We start from the raw sequence: 23,306 nt of genomic DNA, 5'->3' as shown, positions 1-23,306 counted from the left end.
AAGTACTGAATGAGTGATAGAGACAGCCAGTAAGAGGGAGAATCTAGATGAGGCAGAGGTCTCCAGTGCCGGATGGGTTCTGGGTGACTGTGATCTAACCTGGAAAAAATGGCAACACTGAGGCCAGCAGGGGGAGGTGGCGTTCCGGAAGGAGGGAATGCAGCTTCGGAGGCAGGCATGCTCCTGACACATTAGAGGCGAGGGAGTAAATGTGCTGGGTGGAATCCAGGGTTGGGGCTCTGTCTCTTTGTCTGCCTGCAAGAGGTAATTGTACCCTGGCTTTAGAAGCCGCAGGGATGACAGCATTCCCCTGCACTGAGGGAGTCCCCAGGAGCCAGGCTGGGTGGCGCTCCCAGCTGTCCCATGGAGATCTGGGTTGCCACCTCCCCACATCCACACCCAGTCCAACCTAGGCCTGCCAGGGCTTGCCTGCAGAGTTAGTAGCTGGGAGGCCTCACGGGGTCAGAGAAGAGGTGGCCATCCAGCTGCCCAGGGTGGGTTGGCTGGTACAGCCATCAGGAGGGGAGCCTGGCCACCTCTGTGGATACCCAGCCGTGTTGGGTGGTAAAGACCTTCCTCAGGGCCCTCCCTCCTGGCCTCTCCCAAACCCTTACCTCACCTATTGGATGTCAGTGGCAGAGGGCTTTTAGAGGACACTGACAACCCCAAAACGTGGCCCCAGAGACACCTCTGCCCTTGTTCAGCCCTGGAAGCTGGGTCCCCCCTCCGCCCCACATGCCCTCTACCACAGTGCCTGGGCAAGGAAGTGTCAACCATCACCCCCTCCCTGCCTTTGAGGCACCTGAGTCACTGTCTGGGCACTGCAGAGCTGGCAGGCCCTGAAGAGTTGGCGTCTGGAGAGGTGCCTGTGTCTGCAGAGGGCAGGAGGGGAGGACACCCTAGGAAGGGGAGGGCAGCAGCATAAGCTTTGGCCCAGGCTGACCTGGGTTTCAATCCCAACTCCTCCACTTACTAGCTGGGTAACCTTGTGCAAGTCACATGACTTCTCCAAGCCTCAGTTACCACATCTATAAAATGGGCATTCATCGAACAAGTCTATTTAACAAATTTGAGAATCTATGTGTCAGACAGCATTCTGGGTCCTGAGCGTAGAACAGGCCTTGTTCCCATGGAGCTTCCAGTCCAGTGGGTGGGTACAATAACTGTATTTACCTCAGGATTAAAGAAGATGGTGTGGATGCAGGACCTAGTATACTAGGAGCTGAATAAAGGACAGTGGTTTTTTTCTGGTGTTTGAAAGGCTCCCCAAATAACCTCTCTTTCTTCCCCAAATTTGAAACCAGTTAATAGAAAGTCACAGGACAGAGATTTGAAATTCAATCCTTTCAGAGAGAGAGAGAAAAAAATGGGTTGGAAGATATAGCTGAGCTATTCAGGCAAAATGGGTTCCTAAATAATTAAGCTATCCTCCTAACCCAGAAGGCGTGGCAGAAAATCCACATGCAAGGATTTTAGGGCAGCCACCTGGTTGGAAGTGGGGGCTTAAAGCTGTGCATGTGGCATAGTTTGAAGAAAGGTGATTTGTCTTTATCAAAAAGTGATGAATGTGATGGAGATTACAGGGAGGCAAGCCCCCCCCTTGACCCGCATTCCCCCGTTGTTGCTTCCACTGTACCACTTCTGCCTTAACGCCAGCTTCCAGACTCTCTACACTCCACACTGAAGAAGACAGGAGGGTGGGCTAGGGAGGACCAGCTGTATCAGACTACCCTAAGGCACTACTTCACATCCCCTGGCCTCACCAGGCTCTTTTTGCAGCCCTGTGCAGCTCGGACCAGCTTCACACACAGACAGCGCCTCACCTCCTGCCCAGGGATTCCCTGTTGACCCTGCAGCCCAAGTGTGTGCAACCTGAAGTACAGGCAAGTTAATGTTTGATGAGGCGAAGGTTTAACCAAGGGAAGAATGGAGCCAGTGCAGAAATTCCCCACCCTCACCTCCTCTCCTGCCCACTCTCCCAGGGAATGGTCTGAGATGCCATTTATCCAGCTACATCTCTAGGGTGAGTTCTCCCTCCTTCTCTGCTTGACCCACCTCGGCCCCCGTTCTGCTCCGTGGAATTGCACTCATTAATGAAACCTGAAGTCACATCTGCTTCCTGGGGAACCCAGGCTAAGATACCAGCCTTCCTATCTCTTATGAAGGAAAAGCCCCCCACCCCCATGGTTTTTCCCAAGAGGAAAAGACATTTGTGAGGCAATAAGGCCATAGCACTTTATTTAGGACAGACGTGAAGGATTCCCCCAGTATTCATCTCCCTCCTCCTCTTCTCCCTCCCCCTCCACACTGTCCATGCCCACCTCCTCGTAATCCTTCTCCAGGGCAGCCATATCCTCCCGGGCCTCGGAGAACTCACCCTCCTCCATGCCCTCGCCCACGTACCAGTGCACAAACGCCCTCTTGGCATACATCAGGTCGAACTTGTGGTCCAGGCGGGCCCAGGCCTCAGCGATGGCGGTCGTGTTGCTCAGCATGCACACGGCACGCTGCACCTTGGCCAGATCACCCCCGGGCACCACAGTGGGCGGCTGGTAGTTGATGCCAACCTTGAAGCCCGTGGGGCACCAGTCCACGAACTGAATATTGCGCTTGGTCTTGATGGCAGCGATGGCGGCGTTGACATCCTTGGGCACCACGTCTCCACGGTACAGCAGGCAGCAGGCCATGTACTTGCCGTGACGGGGATCACACTTCACCATCTGGTTGGCAGGCTCGAAGCAGGCATTGGTGATCTCTGCCACCGACAGCTGCTCGTGGTAGGCTTTCTCTGCAGAGATGACTGGCGCATAGGTGGCCAGGGGGAAGTGGATGCGAGGGTAGGGCACCAGGTTGGTCTGGAACTCCGTCAGGTCCACGTTGAGGGCGCTGTCGAAGTGCAGGGAGGCCGTGATGGAGGAGACGATTTGGCTGATGAGGCGGTTGAGGTTGGTGTAAGTCGGGCGCTCGATGTCTAGGTTGCGGCGGCAGATGTCGTAGATGGCTTCGTTGTCCACCATGAAGGCACAGTCTGAGTGCTCCAGGGTGGTGTGGGTGGTCAGGATGGAGTTATAGGGCTCCACCACGGCTGTGGACACCTGCGGGGCTGGGTAGATGGAGAACTCCAGCTTGGATTTCTTGCCATAGTCAACAGAGAGCCGCTCCATCAGGAGTGAGGTGAAGCCAGAGCCAGTGCCCCCTCCAAAGCTGTGGAACACCAGGAAGCCCTGAAGTCCTGTGCACTGGTCAGCCTAGAATGTGAAGGCGAAGAGAAACATGGGATGTGAAGCACAGCTGACCAACAGCAAAGAACCAGCTTGTGCTGTTTGAGATTTCCCCAAAAGTTTCATAAAATCCTTGGAAGACTTTTCCAAGGGCACAAAATAGACCCTGATAAGGAGGTCCCACTCTCTCCTCCTTGTCTTTCTTCCTCTCTCAAACCTCCTGAAGCCTTCCACAGACAGCTCTCTTGACTCTTGTGCCATGGTCATTTTTGTCATCATAACTTGCCAACTCCAGCCGGCTTCCTACCCGTGCCCCCTGATCTAACCAGATGTTTCTGGAGGGCTTCCTTACTGAGATGAACAGCCCAGGAACCTGATCCCTGTCCTTGCTGGAGGCCAAAGTTGATCAGAGAGCCTTGAGCTGGTATTGTTTGGATCCCTGTTTTTCACAGGGCCTTCTGCCCACATACCTACAAGGTGGCATTCTGGGACTGCTTATGGGTGCTCATATCTTGGCCAGGCAGCCTGTCAACTGGCAGCCACTCTGCCCAGCATCGGGCCACTTACTATAGCAGATAAAAGGGACACCCAGCTCCAGGCTGGAGCCCACACTCTGCCTCCCCTCCTCACTAGTCCTGATCCTGTGTGTTTAATGCTTGTCCAGGAGACTCTCCCAAAGATGGAAGGTGCCCTTCCCCTGTCTGGTCTCCAGACCACTTCACAACAGGAATCCAGATTCCCCCCTCCCCAGCCCTCAGCTCTTCTCTCACCAGCTTCCGAATCCGGTCCAGCACTGGGTCGATGAGCTCCTTTCCGATGGTGTAGTGGCCACGGGCATAGTTATTGGCAGCATCTTCCTTGCTGGTGATGAGCTGCTCTGGATGGAAGAGCTGGCGATACGTGCCAGTCTGAACTTCATCTGCAATGGGCAGAATTTTAGGTCCCCCTCCCCTTGCAACCTGGCTCCTGGAGCCCCAGGGTACCCAGAAGGGGTGGGGTCACCAGGCCCGAAGTTCTACCCTAGAGGAGCCCCATTCAGCCTGCTGTTATTGCCCTTGATCTTAAGTGTACTTCAGTGAGAAGGAAAGAGATGTGGAGTGACCTTGAGACTCTGGAGCTGAGTGACAGCGGAGCTGGAGTTCTGATTCGCTGCAGCAACTGGGGACGACAAACCAGTGCTCTCCAATTATGGAGAACGACTTGCTGTGGTACCTGGGACAAGGCCGTGGCAGGGGCTGGTCACCACTCACCAATCACAGTGGGCTCCAGATCCACAAACACCACCCGGGGCACATGTTTGCCAGCCCCAGTTTCACTAAAGAAGGTGTTGAAGGAGTCATCCCCTCCCCTGATTGTCTTGTCGCTGGGCATCTGCCCATCTGGTTGGATCCCATGTTCCAAGCAGCAGAGCTCCCAGCAGGCATTGCCAGTCTGCACTCCAGCCTGCCCCACGTGGACTGAGATACATTCACGCTGAGTGGACAAAGGGCAGAGAGAAGCATATCATGCCTGGACACGATTCCTGCCTTCCTTCCTTGCGTGGTTCCCTGGCTGAGAGCAAGAGTTCCTGGACTTTGCTCTCGGCACCCCACGTCCCGGGGATGGGGGGCAGTGGCGGCGGGCAAAACCCTCAGGGGAAGCAGAAGATGTGACCAGTTCTAAGATTATAGAGTCTTTGCTCAGTGACTAAGCATCTTGAGGAACATTGAGGGGCTCAGATGAGTCTGACAGAGCATAATAGGCAACACACCCATGTCCAGAAAGAAAGAAGGGGCCATTAGTAAGGAACACAAGATCCAAGTGAGGTTTCAGGGGTCAGGGACAAGGATGAGGTTTAGAAAAGCAGAAGGAACTCTGGATTCATGTTAAAGCTGGGAATGCCAGCAAGGAAGGGGAAAGGGGCCTGGGATGGATGTGTGTGTGCTGTTCTTTCCTCTTGGGTGTGTGTGGTTCTGGAGTGATGAGGGGCTGGGAAGAGAGTTCTTCCTCACATGACCCAAGGCTGGTCAAAGAGTTCTTGGCCCCCGGAGCAGGACTGGGGTAACCTGCTTGGTCCTAGAAAAGGAGAAAGGTCATTGCCCTTCCTGGGGAGCCCCATGAGCATCAAAAAGACTTGACCCTCCTGCTTCATCAGGTACTGAGCCTCCATTATCTGCCTGACACCGGGCGGAGGCTGGGGATACATAACACCTAATACCCAGTCCCTGCGCCTCAGAAACTCGCTGTCTGGGGAAGGGAGCGTTTCATACGATAACAGATACGTGACAGTGTGGTAAGTAGGATCCCAGAATGTTTCTTCCTGCTTGAGAAGTATTTACGGCAGACTTTAACAACAAAACGAGCACCCACATCCATCAAATTTCCCCAAGCTTTAAGGCTTAATCACGTGGAGGATGTAGAGAAATGAGAATTCTCACACTGCTGCTAGAAGCCCAAAGTGACACATCTTTTTTGGAGAGTGATCTGGCAATATCTAGGAAAGCTGAAGGTGCTCTAGAGAAATTCTCACGTAGGTGCACAAGAAAACAGGTGCAAGAACAGTCACAGTACCATAGCAACGGAAGCCAATTAAACGTCCTTCAACAAGAGAAAATAAAGGATGATTCAGAAGTGGACGTGGATGAATACAGGAAAGAATCTTGGGCTTCCCTGGTGGCGCAGTGGTTAAGAATCTGCCTGCCAATGCAAGGGACACGGGTTCGAGCCCTGGCCCAGGAAGATCCCACATGCTGCACAGCAACTAAGCCCGTGCGCCACAACTACTGAGCCCGAGCTCTAGAGCCAGCAAGCCACAACTACTGAAGCCCGCACGCCTAGAGGCCGTGCTCCGCAACAAGAGAGGCCACCGCAATGAGAAGCCCACGCACCACAACGAAGAGTAGCCCCCGCTCACTGCAACTAGAGAAAGCCCGTGCACAGCAACGAAGACCCAACACAGCCAAAAATAAAATTAATTAATTAATTTGAAAAAAAAGAGTCTTGCCCCCCAAAATTCTTAATAGAAAAAAGGCAAATTAAGAAGAATCATAATACAGTACTGTTTATATAAATCTTTAACCTGTGTGCATCGTTTACAGATAAATTTTTATATTTGCTATATATTCTTGGAATGTATTACAGAAGTAAAGAAAGCAAGGGAAAATATTAGCACCCAATTTGGAATAATGTTAGAGGAGGGAGGGGAATGCATTCAGAGAAGGATTCTGTTTCTTAAGCTGGGTAGCAGGTGTTCATTATATTATTCTTTATACCTTTGCTCATATCTGAAATATTTCTTAATGAGGATGCTTTATCCATAAATTTTACACTTCTCTGACTTTGTAAATACGACACAAGGGCCTTGACTTTTTATGATTTTTAGATGACTGGGATTAATACATAGACCACCTGTATCCCAGCCCCATTACTCCCCCACTTGCCTCTCTGTGGGCGTCTTCCCCTGGTGAAGTGGGGCGATAACAAGAGCCCCTCCTAGAATCACTCTGCAGATGAAAGAATGCGTGTAAGTTGCCTGGCTCATTGGACGGCACAAAGTAGGGTGCGCCATACCTGTCGGACCCCCTTACCAATTCCCCATCCCCCAACCCCGGGGGTCATAGTAAGAGAAAGTAATGAATTAAGCCGGGAGGGATTTCGGGACAAAGGACTCCAGAAATCCCCAGGTCCAGGAGGGAGGGCTGACTCAGCTCACCAATCACCTGGCTGGCAGGGCCAGCACCCGCTGCTGCACCTCAGAGCCTGCCCAGGCTCTGTGCACAAAGCCAGACCCTGTCCTGGCTCCCACAGCTGCTGGCCCACGCAAGGTGTGTCTGACCTTGGGTATGCCGGGGTCGCTGGAAACGATGCCCCTCACTCTGGGTTTGGGCAAAGAATTCAGCCCCTGGAATCACACAGACTTGACCTCAAACCGCACCTCAGCTTCTCCCATTCCCTTTTCTTGCCGGTGAAAATAGTATAATCTCACACTCAGCAGGCTTTGTCATTAGGTTGTTTAGTTCTGTATAGCAAGCATTAATTAGGTGCCAGGCACTGTGCTCAGCGCTTCACACACACTATCTACTTTCATCTTTACAACAACCCCCTTAGGTAGGTGTCTTTATTACCCTATTTTACTGACTCTCAGAGAGGTCAAACAACTTGCTCAAAGTCACGAGCAAAACCAGGAATATTCAGAGAGGGGACAGTCTGGGTCCAACCACACTCCTAACTGCCCTTCTATCCTGCCTGTCGGGGATCCGGGTAAAAGATATCAAATGAGCCCCATACACAGCACCCTCCCTCTCCCCACTGATATGTAGCTGAAATGAGGGGTCAGACCAAGGCACAGCAGAAGAACAGGACTATGAAGATGTGTCCTTACAGCCGGGAGGTGGGACCAGAGGCCAGCAGGGGCCCAAGGTTTGCAGGAAAGTGCCTACACTTGCTGCCCCTGTCCTGCTTACCCCACTCTCCCTACCCCTAAATTCAGAGCCCTTCAGCAGCCCCTCAGACTCAGACCATGTCCTAGTTACCATGGCCTGTCCCTCTCTATCCCCTGAACATACCAGCACATTTGGGGGGCTGCACTCACATCTGGAAGTTTCTCTCCCTCTCCCCCACCTGACCTGCCCACACGCTGTAACCCCATGAAACCTGGACCATGGGACCCTCGTTTGCACGCTCAGCCCCACCTCTGCTTACCATGCTGCCTGGCTGGGGGCTGGCTGGGGTCGTCTGTCTGTCTGTCTGCTGCAAGATGGAAGGCAGGGACAGGCCTGTGACGGACCCACAGCTGCCGGCCTCCTTATCCTCTCTGGTCTGCTCTCGGGGAGGTGGGAGGTGGCAATGTTGTTAGAAACGGCCCCAAGAGGCAGGCCTGTTGATGTGGTTACCGTGCAGCCGGCAGGCGCTGGGCCTGGGCCTAAGCAGGGGAGCGAGATGGGGCAGGCAGAGGAGGGGCCTTCTGGTAGCCCCACATCGCTGGGTACACGGTGTCTGTTGCTCAGTCACACAACTCCATTTCCTGATGGTTCAGCCTGGCCCTCACAGGTGAGAGGGGATTTAGAAATCAAGCCCCCCGAGCTCCAGCACTGCCCTCACCCCCAATGTTGGTGAGGATTGGAAGAGGAGTAGGCGGGGCTAAGAAAAGTCTGCAGTGGACCAGAAATGATGAGTCCTAGGGCAAGAGGTCAACTCAGGGCCTTCTGGGTAGAAACTCAGAATACCGCAGAACAGAGGGAACTAGAGCTCAGGTTAGCCCCATCTCAAGCACTTAACTTCCTTTGCCTCAGTTTTCTCATCTGCAGAATGGGGAGAGGTAGTATTGTGAGATTAAGCAAGATAAACTTTCTTACATGTTTAGTCCAGAATTGCTGTTGTTCTCCACAGGCAAAGCAAGATGCTGAGCATCTTCAGGGCTATTCCTAAGTGTCTCTCCCTATTCCAATCCAAGTCTTTGCTGTTCCAGCCTGGCCTTATTTCCCCACAGAAGGAGTCACCATATGGCCTTGGGCAAAATTATGAGATAAAAATGTTACTCTCGGGCTTCCCTGGTGGCGCAGTGGTTGAGAGTCCGCCTGCCGATGGAGGGGACATGGGTTTGTGCCCCGGTCTGGGAAGATCCCACATGCCGCCTGTGCTCCGCAATGGGAGAGCCCACAACAGTGAGAGGCCCGCGTACCGCAAAAAAAAAAAAAAAAAAAAAAGTTACTCTCTCACATTTGTATCCTGCTTTGTAGTTCTAAAGGCAGCTTCACCCCTTATCTCCTTTGAGTCCCTCAACAACTTTGTGAGGTAGGCAAGGTGAGGCCTCCACTCCCAGAGGAAGAAAAGGAAATTGCAGCCCCTTATGTTTTGCCCAAGGTCACGTGGGAGTTAATTAGTGGTGGAATTAAGATTCTTCTGGGACTCAGGCTCAGTGACTCTCCCCTTTCCACATGGCAGAGTTTTCAATGTCCCTCATCCCCCTGCTGCGGTTTTTTTTTTTTTAAATAAATTTATTTATTTTTATTTATTTTATTTTTGGCTGCGTTGGGTCTTCTTTGCTGCGCGTGGGCTTTCTCTACTTGCGGCGAGTGGGGGCTACTCTTCATTGCGGCACGTGGGCTTCTCATTGCTGTGGCTTCTCTTGTTGCGGAGCATGGGCTCTGGGTGCGCCGGCTTCAGTAGTTGTGGCTCGCGGGCTCTAGAGCGCCGGCTCAGTAGTTGTGGTGCACGGGCTTAGCTACTCTGCGGCATGTGGGAAGCCCCCCTGCTGCGTTTTTATTTTCTTTCTTCCCATCCTAAATTCTATGGGGCTTCCCTGGTGGCGCAGTGGTTAAGAATCCACCTGCCAATGAAGGGGACACGGGTTCGAGCCCTGGTCCAGGAAGATCCCACATGCTGCGGAGCAACTAAGGCCGTGCGCCACAACTACTGAACCTGCACTCTAGAGCCCGCAAGCCACAACTGCTGAGCCCGTGTGCCACAACTACTGAAGCCCGCATGCCTAGAGCCTGTGCTCTGCAACAAGAGAAGCCACCACAATGAGAAGCCCTCACACCGCAAACGAAGAGCAGCCCCCGCTCACCGCAACTAGAGAAAAGCCCGTGCGCAGCAACGAAGACCCAATGCAGCCAAAAAAAAAAAAAAAAAATTCTATGGTCAGTGGTCAACACTCCCTTGCATGTCCCTCAACTCCCTCTCCTCCGTCTAGCTTCAGTTTCCTCGTTTGACTAAACCACAACCCTGGTTAAATCCATTTCTTCACCAATTCTGTGCCTGCACTGACCCAGCTAAACAGTGGCTGTAGAAAAACCCAGAACCATACTGACTGATCTGACTTCAAATGCATGACCACTAACCTCAAATGGACCCTAATGCTGCCTGGAAACCACATTACCTGTCTCCAGTCACACTTGCAGCCAGCACCGTGACCAGGAATAGGAATGCTAGATTTAGCAAACAGCAGCCCTACCCAGGAAGAAGATGCTAATGTGAATTTTCAGCCAATGTGGCAAATGGTGAGAGAGTTATCCTGAGGTTGGGTCTTTTTTCAGAGCCCTTCTCACCACAGCATACAAGGGTGAGACCCAGAATATTAAGATGGTTAACTCTGATTTTGGCTATGGACTGAAGTCTTCTCTCTCCTACCTGGAACTAAGAGGCCAAGATCCCTGGAGAGAAGACAGAGCCAACCAACACTTCAAAGGTAAGGAAGCCCAGTCTACCCTGGGTTGATCCATGAAGCCATAGACCTCAGAAATTATTATCCAGATGAATGGACTTGGGGCCCACTGGGCCCAGAAGTCTCCTGCTAGCACTCCAACTTCTCCCAACTGGTCTTTGAAGTTGGGCATCTCAGATTCAACCTAGACAACACTAATTCTGGAAAGAAAATTATCCCAAAGGCAGGCAGGGGGAGGGGTCTTATGTAAAACAGAGTAAAGAGACTGAGATTTTTTGATAGCATGTTAATGTGTCTGAGTTATAAAATGAGAGGTAATCTATACTCTTCATTCCTTCAACAAATATTTATTGAGTGTCTGCTATGTGCCAAGCACTGTTCCAGATACCAGAGATACAGTGGTAAGCAAAAAGAGTCTGTGCTTTTTAATTTTATTTATTTATTTATTTATTATTTTTGGCTGCGTTGGGTCTTCGTTGCTGCGCGCGGCTTTCTTCAGTTGCGGCGAGCATGGGCTACTCTTCATTGTGGTGCTTGGGCTTCTCATTGCGGTGGCTTCTCTTGTTGAGGAGCACGGGCTCTAGGTGCATGGGCTTCAGTAGTTGCAGCACGCGGGCTCAGTAGTTGTGGCTCACAGGCTTAGTTGCTCCGCGGCATATGGGATCTTCCCAGATAAGGGCTCAGACCTGTGTCCCCTGCATTGGCAGGCGGATTCTTAACCACTGTGCCACCAGGGAGCCCCAAGAGTCTGTGCTTTTAAGGAGTTTATATTTTTGTGGGAAGACATAATAACTAAACAAACAAGAGAATATCAGATAGCAATGAACACGTGAAGAAAACAAAACAGGATAATGGCCCAGAAAGAGATGGAGGGCTACTATTGAGAAGAAGCCACTCTCTAAGAAGGTGATATTTGAACTGAGCGATAAGGAGATGGCCACACCAAGATCTGGATTGTAGTGGTCCAGGCAGAGAGAATAGCAAGTGCAAAGGAGCAAGCCTGGTGTATATAAGGAAACCGAGGGAGGGAGGGAGGGGGCTACGCAAAATGAGGTCACAGAGGTAAAGGGGCCTGGCAAAGAGAATGGCTTTTATTACAAGTGCAATGGGAGGGTTTTAAGCAAGCCTCATTGCCTACTTTGTGTCTTGTTTTAGAGAGATTATTTCAGCTGCTATGTGAAGAATGCATTATAGGGATTCAAGAGTAGGAGAAGGAAGCTGGTTAGGAGGCTATGGCAGACATCCAGAAATGAGGGGCTGGTGGCTTGGACTAGAGTGGGGATGGGGGAGGTAGCTGGATTTGAAGTAAAGTGATAGGACATGCTAATCTGGGGTGTGCAGACCTCACCAACGGCCTCACCTGACCCCTGCCTCCACTTCTTCTTTGCTGGCATGGTCCTGATTTTGTATAATTATTCACCCTTCCACTTGGTCATGCCCAACTTGGTAACTTCCACTTGGCCTTTCCCTAGACCTAGGGCTAAGTAAAGGTTAGTCCAAACCATTCCTAGTAGTTTCATTCCCTCCTTCCAGTGACTAGTTTAGGCCTGGGGCCAGTGAGATATAAGGGAAAGTCTGCTAGGGTGCTTTAAGGAAAGGTTTTTCTCACTGATAAAAAGAGATGTGGGAGGAAACCAAACCCCTTTCCCGCCCTAGGATGGTGTCATATGAGGGCATAATACTTGGAGCTGCTGCGGCCATCCAGTGATTAGGAGAGAAGATGCCGCCAGCCCACTGAGGATGCCAGAGCAGAAAGCTGGAAATACCGGACTTTTTGGTGACGTCACTGAATCCACCCTGGAACCACCCTACACTCAAGGTTTCTTGTAGGATAATAAATGTACCCATTGTGTAAGCTGCTGGTAGTTAGGCTTTCCATTACTTGAAGCTAAAACATTCTTACTAATAAAAGAGGGGAAGGAGAGAGGGAAAGAGGAATGATCCTAGGTTTTTACCTAAGCATTTGGGTGGAAGGTGATGTTGTTGACTCAGACTTGGAAACCTAGGATAGAAGCAGGTTTGGCAGGGAGTGGGATGAGGGTAGTATACTGAGAGTTCTACTTTGAATGTGTTATGTTGAGCTGTCTAATGTGCTTTCAAGGTATGATGTCAAGAAGGCAAAGAGTCATGTGAATCTGAAGTTTAGAGGAGAGGTCCAAAGTGGAGGTATACATTTGAGAGCCATCAACATATAGGTGATATGTCTTTCTTTTTGTTCAATTCTTGCACTTCAGTTTGGCAATGTATATACTCTAGGTATTTTTTTTTGAATAACCCTAAATATGTTACAATCACTTTTTATTAAGGACACTTAAAAATATACCCCAAAGTAGAGATAACATAATAAAACCCCATATACTCATCACCCACCTTCAACGATTGCTCCTTCAGGGAGAAAAGCACATGGAGAGCCTGGGACTGAGCTATGGGGAATACCCTTTAGAGGTAAACCATCAAAGACCACCAAAAAGGAGTGGCCAGAACAGGAACCAGGAGGGGAGGTGTCATCGAAGGCAAGAAGGAAGTGCTTCAACTACAAAACACTATAAGGGAAGGATAAGCTATGTCAAATACTGCTGAGAGGCTGAGAACGATGAAGAGAGAGACGTGACCTTTGGCTTTGGCAAGATGGAGGTCACTAGAGACCTTGGCAAGAACATCTAAGTGGAGCATGTGAACCAGGTCTGCGTGGACAGCAAGAAGGAGAGAAGACATGGAGATATTCCTTTGGAAGGATGGGTCTGTGAGGAGGAGGACAGCTGGTAGAGGCTCCATCTGAAAAAGTGGAAGGATGTGCACCAAGGCTCAGCTCCACCTCTCCCAGATGGAATCAACGGAGACATTTTAAACTTTGATGACCTTGCTGCACTGCTCCAAGGTTGTGGTGAGACTCTGAGAAGGAGTTAGAAAAGACAGAGATAACAATGGTCATGGTGAAGAGGGAGAGTGATCCAAAGAGAGAATGGACATCCATGTAGGGTAAATGGACTAAGCAATGCGTCACGAGGAAGAGTGAAGAAGTGCCTGGCATCGTCTTCTAGATTCTGTACATGTGAATGTCTAAGAGTTTTCCATCTGGTAATATGGACTGTTACCTGCACACCTACCCGGAGTTTATGCCCTAATTCAGGGGACCTGTATATACCCTGAGAAGATACATATACTCTCACAGCCATGCACATACACACATGAGTGTGCACAAACACACATGCACAATCAGAAGCAGAATCTATGTTCCCCTAACACGCCTTGGGCATGTCTCCCTGAAACTTTGTCTTCTCCATTTTTCCTGCCAGGAGGCCTGCTCAGTGGTTGTGAACTCCTTGCTACGGGGGCCAGCGTAATGTAAATGTGTGATGTGGGTTGAGCATATCATGCTAAATGGCAACAGGCACTGGTCTTCTGTGTCAGGGAGACACAGAGTGATGAGGGCTGCCTGAACTGGAGCAGCTTGTTGCCCATCCTAAGAGAGTAGCCGCCACCCAGCTGCATCTGTTGCCTATTGGTTTCCTATGGAGGCTGTAAGAAATTGCTACAAACTTAATAGCTTAAAACAACGCAAATTTATTATCTCACAGTTCTGGAGGTCAGAAGTCCAAAATTGGTCTTATAGAGATTGCAGTATTATGACTTAAAAGAAAACAATATATATGGTTACTCAGATGACCAAAATATATTTCTTATATATTATTTGGTGTTTGTCCACTCCTCCCGGCTCACAGTTCCCCAAACCCTGAGAATTCCCTAAGTGTTGAGAGTGATCAAGGTGTCTTTTGTTATGTTAATGGGCTGACTTTTGGACCCACCTAAGGAGGGGGGATGCTTGCCAGTGGAGCCAACTGAGTGATTAGAGGGTTAGAAATTTCAGTCCCACCACCCGCTTCTGACCTCCTGGGAGGGGCGGGCAGCTGGAGAGTGAGTTCAATTACCAATAGTCAATGATTTAATCATTAGTGCTTATGTAATGAAGCCTCCATCCAAACTCAAAAGGATGGGGTTTGGAGACCTTCCAGGATGGTGGACTCATGGAGGTGCTGGGAGAGTGGCGCTCCTGGCGCTATGGAAGCTCATGCCCTTTCCCCGTACCTTGCCCTCTGCATCTCTTCCATCTGGCTGCTCCTGGCTTATATCCTTTTATAATAAACCAGTGATCTAGTAGGTAGAATGTTTCTCTGAACTCTGTGAGCCTCTCTAGCAAATTAATTGAACCCAAGGAAGAAGTAATGGTAACCTCTAATTTACAGCCGGTCAGTCAGAAAGACAACCTGGACTTGTGATTGGTATCCTGAATTGGAGGGGGCTGTTGGAACTTCCAATTTGTAGCTGGTGGGTCAGAAGCATAGGCAACAACCTGGGCTAGCGACTGGCATCTTAAGTGGGGAGTGGGTGACAGTCTTGTAGGACCAAACCCTTAATCGGGGAATCTGATGCTATCTCCAGGCAGAAAGTGGCAGAATAGAGTTGTTTTTTGTTTTTTGCGGTACGCGGGCCTCTCACTGTTGTGGCCTCTCCCATTGCGGAGCACAGGCTCCAGACGCGCAGGCTCAGCGGCCATGGCTTATGGGCCCAGCCGCTCCGTGGAATGTGGGATCTTCCCGGACCGGGACACGAACCCATGTCCCCTGCATCGGCAGGCGGACTCTCAACCACTGCGCCACCAGGGAAGCCCTGAGTTGTATTCTTGAACACCCTGCTGGTGTCTGAGAATTGCTTGGTGGTGTGTGGGGAAGCCCCCTGCCCCGCACACTGGAATTGGAAGCCTGTTTAGGGATAAACTCAAGGTGTTGGTATGGCTGTCTTCCTTCTAAAGACTCTAGAGGAGAATATGTTCCTTGCCTTTGCCATCTTCTGGAGGCTGCCCACATTCCTTACCATGGCTTCCTTTGAAAGCCATCACTCTGACCTCTCCTTCCCTGACTCTGACTCTCCTGCCTCCCTCTTCCATTTATAAGGACACTTGTGATTGCTTTGGGCCCACTCAGAAAATCCAGAATAATCTCCCATCTCAAGACCTTTACCCTAATCACATCCAAAAAGACATGTAAGGTAACGTAGTCACAGATTCCAGGGATTAGGATGTGGACATGTAAGGTAACGTAGTCACAGATTCTAGGGATTTTGCCATGTAAGGTAACGTAGTCACAGATTCCAGGGATTAGGATGTGGACATCTTGGTGGGGAGCTATTCTGCCTATCACAATTGCTAAATGGGAATGCAGGCCTAGAATAGTCATATCTTCCAATTCTTTTCAAGATAAGCTGGAAATCTGGATTTTTACATGATCGTGCAGAAAAGAGTTAACATAGCAGAACTGAGACTTAGAAAGGCCTGCTCGCAAGATTGGCCCTTGGCTGGCATCTGGGAACTTGGCTCTTAGAGTGCGCCCAGTCAACAGCTAACTGATAAGGATGGTTCATTGTGCCTAGCTGGTGTGTGTAAATGATATGATTTACGCTGAACACCTGCTTTTCTTCTAAAGAGTCTGGAATTTTGGTAAGTGCAAGGCAGAGGTGCCTATGCAACCAGACCCCACTAAAAACCTTGGGAGCTGAGTCTCTAACGGGCTTTCTTGGGCAGAAACACTGCAGGGAAACGTTGTCCCATTTTCATTTTGGAGGAAGAGTACACTGTGTGAGCCCTTATGGGAGGGAGAGGGCATAGATTCCTTCAGACTCTGCTTGTGTCTTTTCCCCTTATCATCCAGTTGTGTATTGTTCCTACATCACTGTAATAAACCTTAGCTGTGAGTACAAGTTTATGCTGAGTCCTGTGAGTCTGTCTGGCAAGTCTCCTAACATAGGGGTGGTCTTTGGGGATGCCCCAAAGACAATTCCTGATTTTTTTCATATTCTAAATGCTATGGGGGTTAACACTGTGGGCGAATTTGGCCTCCAGGCTGCTAATTTGAAACTTCTGACTTCTTAGAGTTTCACCTTAATTTTAGTCCCATCTCTGTAGTGAAAAAATTCACCTGACACACACTTAGCAAATCTTTACCACATGGTAAGCGCCATACTAGGAGCTACGGACACAAAAGTGAATAAGACACAATCCTTACCTTCAACAAGGTTGCTATCTAATAAGATGGGCGTGTACAAGAATAACTGCAGCATGATGTGCTACACACGCTAAAATAAATGAATAAAATGCTCTAAGAGTCCAGACAACTGCATACACGGTGCTTTGCTGTGTATGTACACATCCCTCAGTTCATCTGGTCCTCACAATCCGAAGTTATTATCCCAGTTTTACAAAGAAAGAAGCTGAACCTGAAGGGCAAATAGGTTTTGGATTTTGCCTAAGATAGTGCAATCTTCTTAAAATTTCATTCTGCTGGGGTTGGGGTGCACAAGGAAAAAAGAGGGCCAGGGAAGGTCTGCAAGAGGCCGTGTGTTCTGTAATCACCAAGGCTCCTTGCTCTGTAGAGACCATGACCCCATTTCCCAAAGCAGCCTCATTGTATGCCCTTGCCAGTTTTCTTTTTAATGAATGAGTCTTGTTCTCCCAACCATATGGTTAGTCTACTGGGAAAAGAGACCTTGTCATATTTCACTGTATTCCTTTCCATGCCTTGCCTAAGTAAGGTGTCGATTAGCTATTTTGTTGGTAGAAAGTTGCCATTGCTAGTTATTTTATCCTGATGTGTTGTTCTGTCAGGCAGCTCTGGCCCTAGGAAACACTCTGATAGGAGAGGCAGGTGAATCCTTTCTAAGTGACTAGCCTGGGAGACAGGTTTCTTAATGTGACCAATAGGCACATAGGGCACTTCTGATGATTTCCCCAGTGAAGGGAGACAGCTAGAAAATGTAAGGCATGCAAGGGAAAGCAGAAGTAGATTGAAAAGCCCATTCTTGCAAGAAATGGAAATGAAACGTAAAAAGGAATAGCTTCAGCTGAGACCTCCACCTGAGCTCTGAGGGCGTTGAGATGCATGTCGCAGATCCTGCCTATGGCTTAGGGACAGAAGAGGGTGGGGAAGTCAAAATCAGCCATGATATCTGAATCTCCATTTCCTTTTTTCCTCTTTGGAGTCAACAAACGTTAGGATACCTCACAACAATGCTTTCTGGGGATGGAATCATTGTCTCACCGGTGAAAATGCCAAGGACTCAGTGAGGTTAAGTCACTTGCCCAAGGTCACATAGGGCAGTCAAGATGCGAATCCAGGTACTGAGGGCTTCGGTCCAGAGCTCAGGCAGTTCTGGCAGCAGGAAAACGGGCAGGTGACGATGGCGAGGGCCGGCTAATAGTGACGGCGCTGATGACGGGGCCACTGACCGGCGGGTAGCCTGCGAGCCGCAGGAGATTCCGGGGGTCGGCCCTCGCAGACAGACTGTGGGGCTCGGCTCCGCGGAGCAGCCTAAGGGATCGGCAACCTGGGGCTCAGGATGTGCAGCTCCTGGTCCTCGGCCGCCCACGGGCGTTGGCGAAGGCCAGCCATCCCGGCCGGGGACCAGCAGGCCGCTTGCAGCTGCAAGGGGTTCCTGGGGGACAGGCCAGAGCCAGGCAGTTGGCCGGAGCCTCCAGGGAGGCGGGTCGGGGAGGGCACCGGCGAAGGCTGGCTACAGCCACTTCGGATAAACAGTCTCTACAGCACCCGCCCTAAGTCAGAACACCTGAGCCACAGGCGCCCCCATGACGCAGGTGGCGAGACTCGTCCTGGCACTGCGCCCTGCGTCCCAACAGCGGAGCTCAGGAGGTCTGAGTGTCGGCTCAAAACCCGGAGCGAAGGGTTAAAGCTCCGGTCGCTACCCCTAACCCACGCGGGACAGGTGAGGGACGGGGGCACGCCAGGGGGAGGGGACTCGCCCTGGCCCCACCCCTCCGGGCCGCCTATCTTTTGGGGGCGTGCCCTATGGGCTGCCCAGCTCCTAGTGGGAGGTCGGAGCGCGTGGGCCCGCCCCCCGCGTATAAGAGCGGTGCGGCACTGCAGCTAGCGCAGTTCTCACTGAGACCCGTCACCCGGACTCTACGTGAGACCCACCGCCTGGACTCACCATGGTGAGTGCGGCCCTGCCGGCATCTCGCCCGTCCCTTAATTGCCCCTCTTCTTCGGGGAACCTCCCTCCCGGGATGCTCGGAGCCCTCCATCCGAAGTTCCTGGTCTCGAGGAGTTGGCGGGGGAGTGGGGTGGGGGGGTGGGGGGGTGCATTTCCCCCACCCCACCCCCTCCCGGTGACTTTGGCTGAGCCACGTTGTCCACTTTCGGAGGCTGGGGAAGGGAGTGGAGTGGGGTGGGATTCTTCACGAGCAGAGAGGAGTCCTCCTGGAATCCCCTCCTGCTCTACCAAGCATTTTGTGCCCTAATTCTCCTGAGGGGAGTCACGCGGTCCCGTGCCCAGTCCTTTCCGCCGGCGAGGAGACCCGCTCGGCTGCCCTCCGCCCCTAGCCTCCCCCTCACTTCCCGGTCCCCGGAACTGACCAAACACGTGCTTGGCGCAAGAAGGTGGAGGGGGTCAGATTACTTGGTGCAGCATCCCCCTTTCCTCCGACTGTGTGTGTATCCCTCCTACCCACAGTCCCCTGTGACTCAGCACCCCTCTTCTGATCCTGGAGGGGTGGCGAGAATGGGGTTCAGCCTAGTCAGGCGAGCCGGATTCTCTCCAGCCGGAATCAGGGTGCACGGACGGGCAGAGACAGCTGGCGCTGAGCGAGAGTGCGGCCGAGGCCAGGTTGGGGGGAGGGGAAAGAGGTGTGTGTAGGGGGGTGGTATTTATAGCCTAGGGACCGGGACCGAAATCCAATCCTCGCTTTCCGCCGGGATGTAACTGGAAAGAATCTAGAAGGGGGGGGGGGGGCGAATGCAGGGCCAAGGTTCAGGATGGCGCTCACCCTGCCCAGGGCAAGGCGGTTACCTCTGGGGCCTCACCGCAGGTTCCGCTTCCTTTTCTGGGTATTTGGAAACCGTCACCCCGCCATTTCGGTCTCGAAAAGGGAGGCTGCGCCGGCCCTGCGTGGCACCACTTTGGCTCTTCAGAGGTTAATTTCACACTGGCAGGGATGAGCCTAGGGCAGCGAGTGCCCCAGTACCCACAACCCGTATTGCCTGCGCCTGCCGTCTTTTGCTCTCTGCAGTCTCGGTGAGGGCTCCGCAGTGGACGAAGGTGGTGAAGACACCCAGGGTGTGGGGGTGGAGGTGACGAGCGCAGCCAGACGGGCTTGAAATGCGGTGGGGGGAGGGCATCCTGCTGGCCAGCGTGGTCAGTTGACGCCTGGCTGGAAGGCTGAGACACCTCTGCAGCCCGCAAGAATGAAAGGGGGAGAGGGTTATACGAAATGCTAGTTGTTCCATCCTCAGAGCAAAGAACTAATCAAGCTGGGAACCTCTAGCTATAAATTCATAGCTCCGGAAAACCTTCTGTCCCTCCTCAGGCTCTTGAGAAGCTGATTTGTGGGAGTAGGGATTGGGAACAGCTGAAAAATCGCTTGTCCTCGTCTCAGTTACTGCAGTGTCTGCCTGTCTCATACGCACTTGCCCTCTGCGTCCTCCCTGAGTGTCCTGTGAATGTAGCAGGGTCATGTGGAGCCACAGCTCTTACTTGACAAGGTCCCAACGGAGAAGTAGGCTGAGGGACTGGCCTGCCCTACTGGGTGCCTCCAGTTGGAAAGTCCTATGCAGGGGAGCCTGGGCAGGCTGCCAGCCTCTTTGACCTCTGCCCAGCCCCAAGCCTCCACTTTTGCCAACTGAGTGATCCTAACTGGTAGGTGATAGGGTGGGAGAGAGGCTCATGAGGTAAGGACTTATGTATGTGGAGCTTATGCCATGTCCCCTCTCTTTATCCTTCAGCGTGAATGCATCTCTGTCCATGTGGGGCAGGCAGGTGTTCAGATGGGCAATGCCTGCTGGGAGCTCTACTGTCTGGAACATGGGATTCAGCCAGATGGGCAGATGCCCAGTGACAAGACCATTGGTGGAGGGGACGACTCCTTCACCACCTTCTTCTGTGAAACCGGCGCTGGAAAGCATGTGCCCCGGGCAGTTTTTGTGGATTTGGAGCCCACCGTAATCGGTGAGAGGAAGAGAGGGTGGAATTGATGGGATGGAAAGTGACTCTAAGCTTCTCTCTGAAGAGAGGGTGTGTAGACCTGGCTTTCCTGGCCCTAAAAACCCCTTGCCCTGCTGGAAGCTAAAGAAGGCAAGCTGATTGCAGGCTGGCCTGGGCAGCAGGTCTGGGTTTCCCACACACACTGGTATCTCAGGCTGGCAGAAGGATGAGCTCTTCCATACATCTGACCACAGTTACCAGGCTGGGGGAGGGAGGTACGTGCTGAGCACAGCCTTGTGGTTTCTGTCCTAATGATGTGGTTTATGCCCTTCCAGATGAGATCCGAAATGGCCCATACCGACAGCTCTTCCACCCCGAGCAGCTCATCACTGGGAAAGAGGATGCTGCTAACAACTACGCTCGTGGTCACTACACCATTGGCAAGGAAATCATTGACCCTGTACTGGACCGAATCCGCAAGCTGGTGAGAACTTGGGATGGAAGGAAGGGAGCGTTTGAGAGGATGCTAATGGTCAGAAACATTTTTTCCCAGATCCATTTCTTTTTCTTTTCTTTTTTTTTTTTTTTGCGGTATGCGGGCCTCTCACCTCTGTGGCCTCTCCTGTTGTGGAGCACAGGCTCTGGACCCGCAGGCTCAGCGGCCATGGCTCACGGGCCCACCCGCTCCACGGCATGTGGGATCTTCCCAGACCGGGGCACGAACCCATGTCCCCCGCATCGGCAGGCGGACTCTCAACCACTGCGCCACCAGGGAAGCCCTCCCAGATCCATTTCATGGGGTCATCTCTAATTGTACATGTCCCAGAGCATGCTGCAGCTATGGGATACTCATTAGTCTTTGCCTTGACTCCTGAGAAATTTTAGGCGTTTGTGAAGCCAGAAGATAAGAGTTCCTCAGGCCCCTTGCCTGCCCACATTGCTCTTTACTTTCTTGCCTTTCAGTCTGACCAGTGCACAGGACTGCAGGGCTTCCTGGTGTTCCACAGCTTTGGAGGGGGCACTGGCTCTGGCTTCACCTCACTCCTGATGGAGCGGCTCTCTGTTGACTATGGCAAGAAATCCAAGCTGGAGTTCTCCATCTACCCAGCCCCGCAGGTGTCCACAGCCGTGGTGGAGCCCTATAACTCCATCCTGACCACCCACACCACCCTGGAGCACTCAGACTGTGCCTTCATGGTGGACAACGAAGCCATCTACGACATCTGCCGCCGCAACCTAGACATCGAGCGCCCGACTTACACCAACCTCAACCGCCTCATCAGCCAAATCGTCTCCTCCATCACGGCCTCCCTGCGCTTCGACGGCGCCCTCAACGTGGACCTGACGGAGTTCCAGACCAACCTGGTGCCCTACCCTCGCATCCACTTCCCCCTGGCCACCTATGCGCCAGTCATCTCTGCAGAGAAAGCCTACCACGAGCAGCTGTCGGTGGCAGAGATCACCAATGCCTGCTTCGAGCCTGCCAACCAGATGGTGAAGTGTGATCCCCGTCACGGCAAGTACATGGCCTGCTGCCTGCTGTACCGTGGAGACGTGGTGCCCAAGGATGTCAACGCCGCCATCGCTGCCATCAAGACCAAGCGCAGTATTCAGTTCGTGGACTGGTGCCCCACGGGCTTCAAGGTTGGCATCAACTACCAGCCGCCCACTGTGGTGCCCGGGGGTGATCTGGCCAAGGTGCAGCGTGCCGTGTGCATGCTGAGCAACACGACCGCCATCGCTGAGGCCTGGGCCCGCCTGGACCACAAGTTCGACCTGATGTATGCCAAGAGGGCGTTTGTGCACTGGTACGTGGGCGAGGGCATGGAGGAGGGTGAGTTCTCCGAGGCCCGGGAGGATATGGCTGCCCTGGAGAAGGATTACGAGGAAGTAGGCATCGACTCCTATGAGGACGAGGATGAGGGAGAAGAATAGAACAGCTGCCTGGAGTCCACTCACTATGTTTATTGCAAAATCCTTTCGAAATAAACAGTCTCCTTGCACGGTTTCTTGTCCCCTCTGTGAGTGATTAAGCTTCTGCTGCCTCTTCCCCTTTTGTGCTGCTGCTGCTTCTGCTGCTGCCCTCACTATGTGCTGCTCATGACTTTTTCCCTTCCATGGCTGAAAGTGAGACCTTCAGGCCAGGAAAGAAAGACCTTCCTTGCCAGGCCCAGGAAACATGACCCCGTGTATGATCCTAGAGGAGCCCAGGATAGGGGGGAGATGAGGACCAAGTCTTGGACCTGTCTGTCCAGCCATGAGCTGTTAAAGGATCTGAGGCTTCACTTCTGTTCCAAGTAGGAGTTTAAGCCCAGCAGTTTCTGTATTTGAGAGTTAGACGGCTACCCTATTCTTCCCGCTGCTCTGCATTCACTGACTCTGGAAGCAAGGCTTGGCCCAGGTACCTCTGTGCATTATAAGGGCTTGGGAGTGGGGCTGAGCTGGCCCAGAGTTACTGGGCATGGAGCCTAGTCATAAGCTTGGGGGATGGGAGGGAACAAGGGCGATCTCCTAGAGTTGTTTGTGTCACTGCACCTCCTAGCAGCTTTGCAAAGCTTACTGTTGGTCTTGCTGCTTTGCTGGGGCCTAGGGTTGTGCCATTAAAAGTCAGGTCATTTCCCCTCTGTTTGTGCTTTCTTTCTGGCCTCAGCCTCTGTTAGCTGGTGGGAGCCTCCTGCCAGGGCCCTGGGGAAAACCTCAACTTTGCTAATAGGCACCCTGGGACCCACACTGACGTCAGCAGTTGGGGGTGGGCACAGTGCGGGGAAGAAGCTTCAATCTCAGGAGCAGGAGATGCGAACCCTGCCCTTGCCTCCCCTCCCTGGTGATTCAGGAACACAGTGCCCTTCCCAGGGGAACAGCTTTCAAGCCCAGCAAGGGCAGGGCCCCTGTTTACTCAGCAGAGTAAGCAGGAAGTGGCAGCTGGATACTGCCACACCACACTGGCCTCATTA

At 52.1% G+C, this 23,306-nt stretch overlaps 2 protein-coding genes across 3 annotated transcripts; one reads left to right on the top strand and one right to left on the bottom strand.

The window, feature by feature from the left end:
- Positions 1 to 2,240: 2,240 nt before the first annotated feature.
- On the bottom strand, positions 2,241 to 4,592 carry LOC309963308 (tubulin alpha-1D chain-like; the record flags this gene model as incomplete). The annotated part of the gene is made up of 3 exons (XM_082841602.1): positions 2,241 to 3,248; positions 3,992 to 4,140; positions 4,472 to 4,592. The coding sequence occupies 3 exons, from the start codon at positions 4,590 to 4,592 to the stop codon at positions 2,241 to 2,243; spliced, it is 1,278 nt and encodes a 425-aa protein (XP_082697728.1).
- Positions 4,593 to 18,312: 13,720 nt separating this feature from the next.
- LOC309963062 (tubulin alpha-4A chain) lies at positions 18,313 to 22,352 on the top strand. Of its 2 annotated transcripts, none has more exons than XM_082841182.1 (4): positions 18,313 to 18,367; positions 20,154 to 20,376; positions 20,688 to 20,836; positions 21,316 to 22,352. In XM_082841182.1, the coding sequence occupies exons 1-4, from the start codon at positions 18,365 to 18,367 to the stop codon at positions 22,285 to 22,287; spliced, it is 1,347 nt and encodes a 448-aa protein (XP_082697308.1). In that variant the 5' UTR covers positions 18,313 to 18,364; the 3' UTR covers positions 22,288 to 22,352. The 2 variants fall into 2 exon arrangements, with proteins under 2 accessions (XP_082697308.1, XP_082697309.1); XM_082841183.1 differs by lacking the exon at positions 18,313 to 18,367 and adding an exon at positions 19,413 to 19,446.
- The last annotated feature ends 954 nt before the right edge of the window (positions 22,353 to 23,306 follow it).

The sequence above is a fragment of the Leucopleurus acutus genome, assembly GCF_964270905.1.
Source record: "Leucopleurus acutus genome assembly, chromosome: 6".
Classification (NCBI taxonomy): Eukaryota; Metazoa; Chordata; class Mammalia; order Artiodactyla; family Delphinidae; genus Leucopleurus; species Leucopleurus acutus.
The sequence above is the reverse complement of the archived record's forward strand: the minus strand, read 5'-3'. Positions and strand labels throughout refer to the sequence as shown.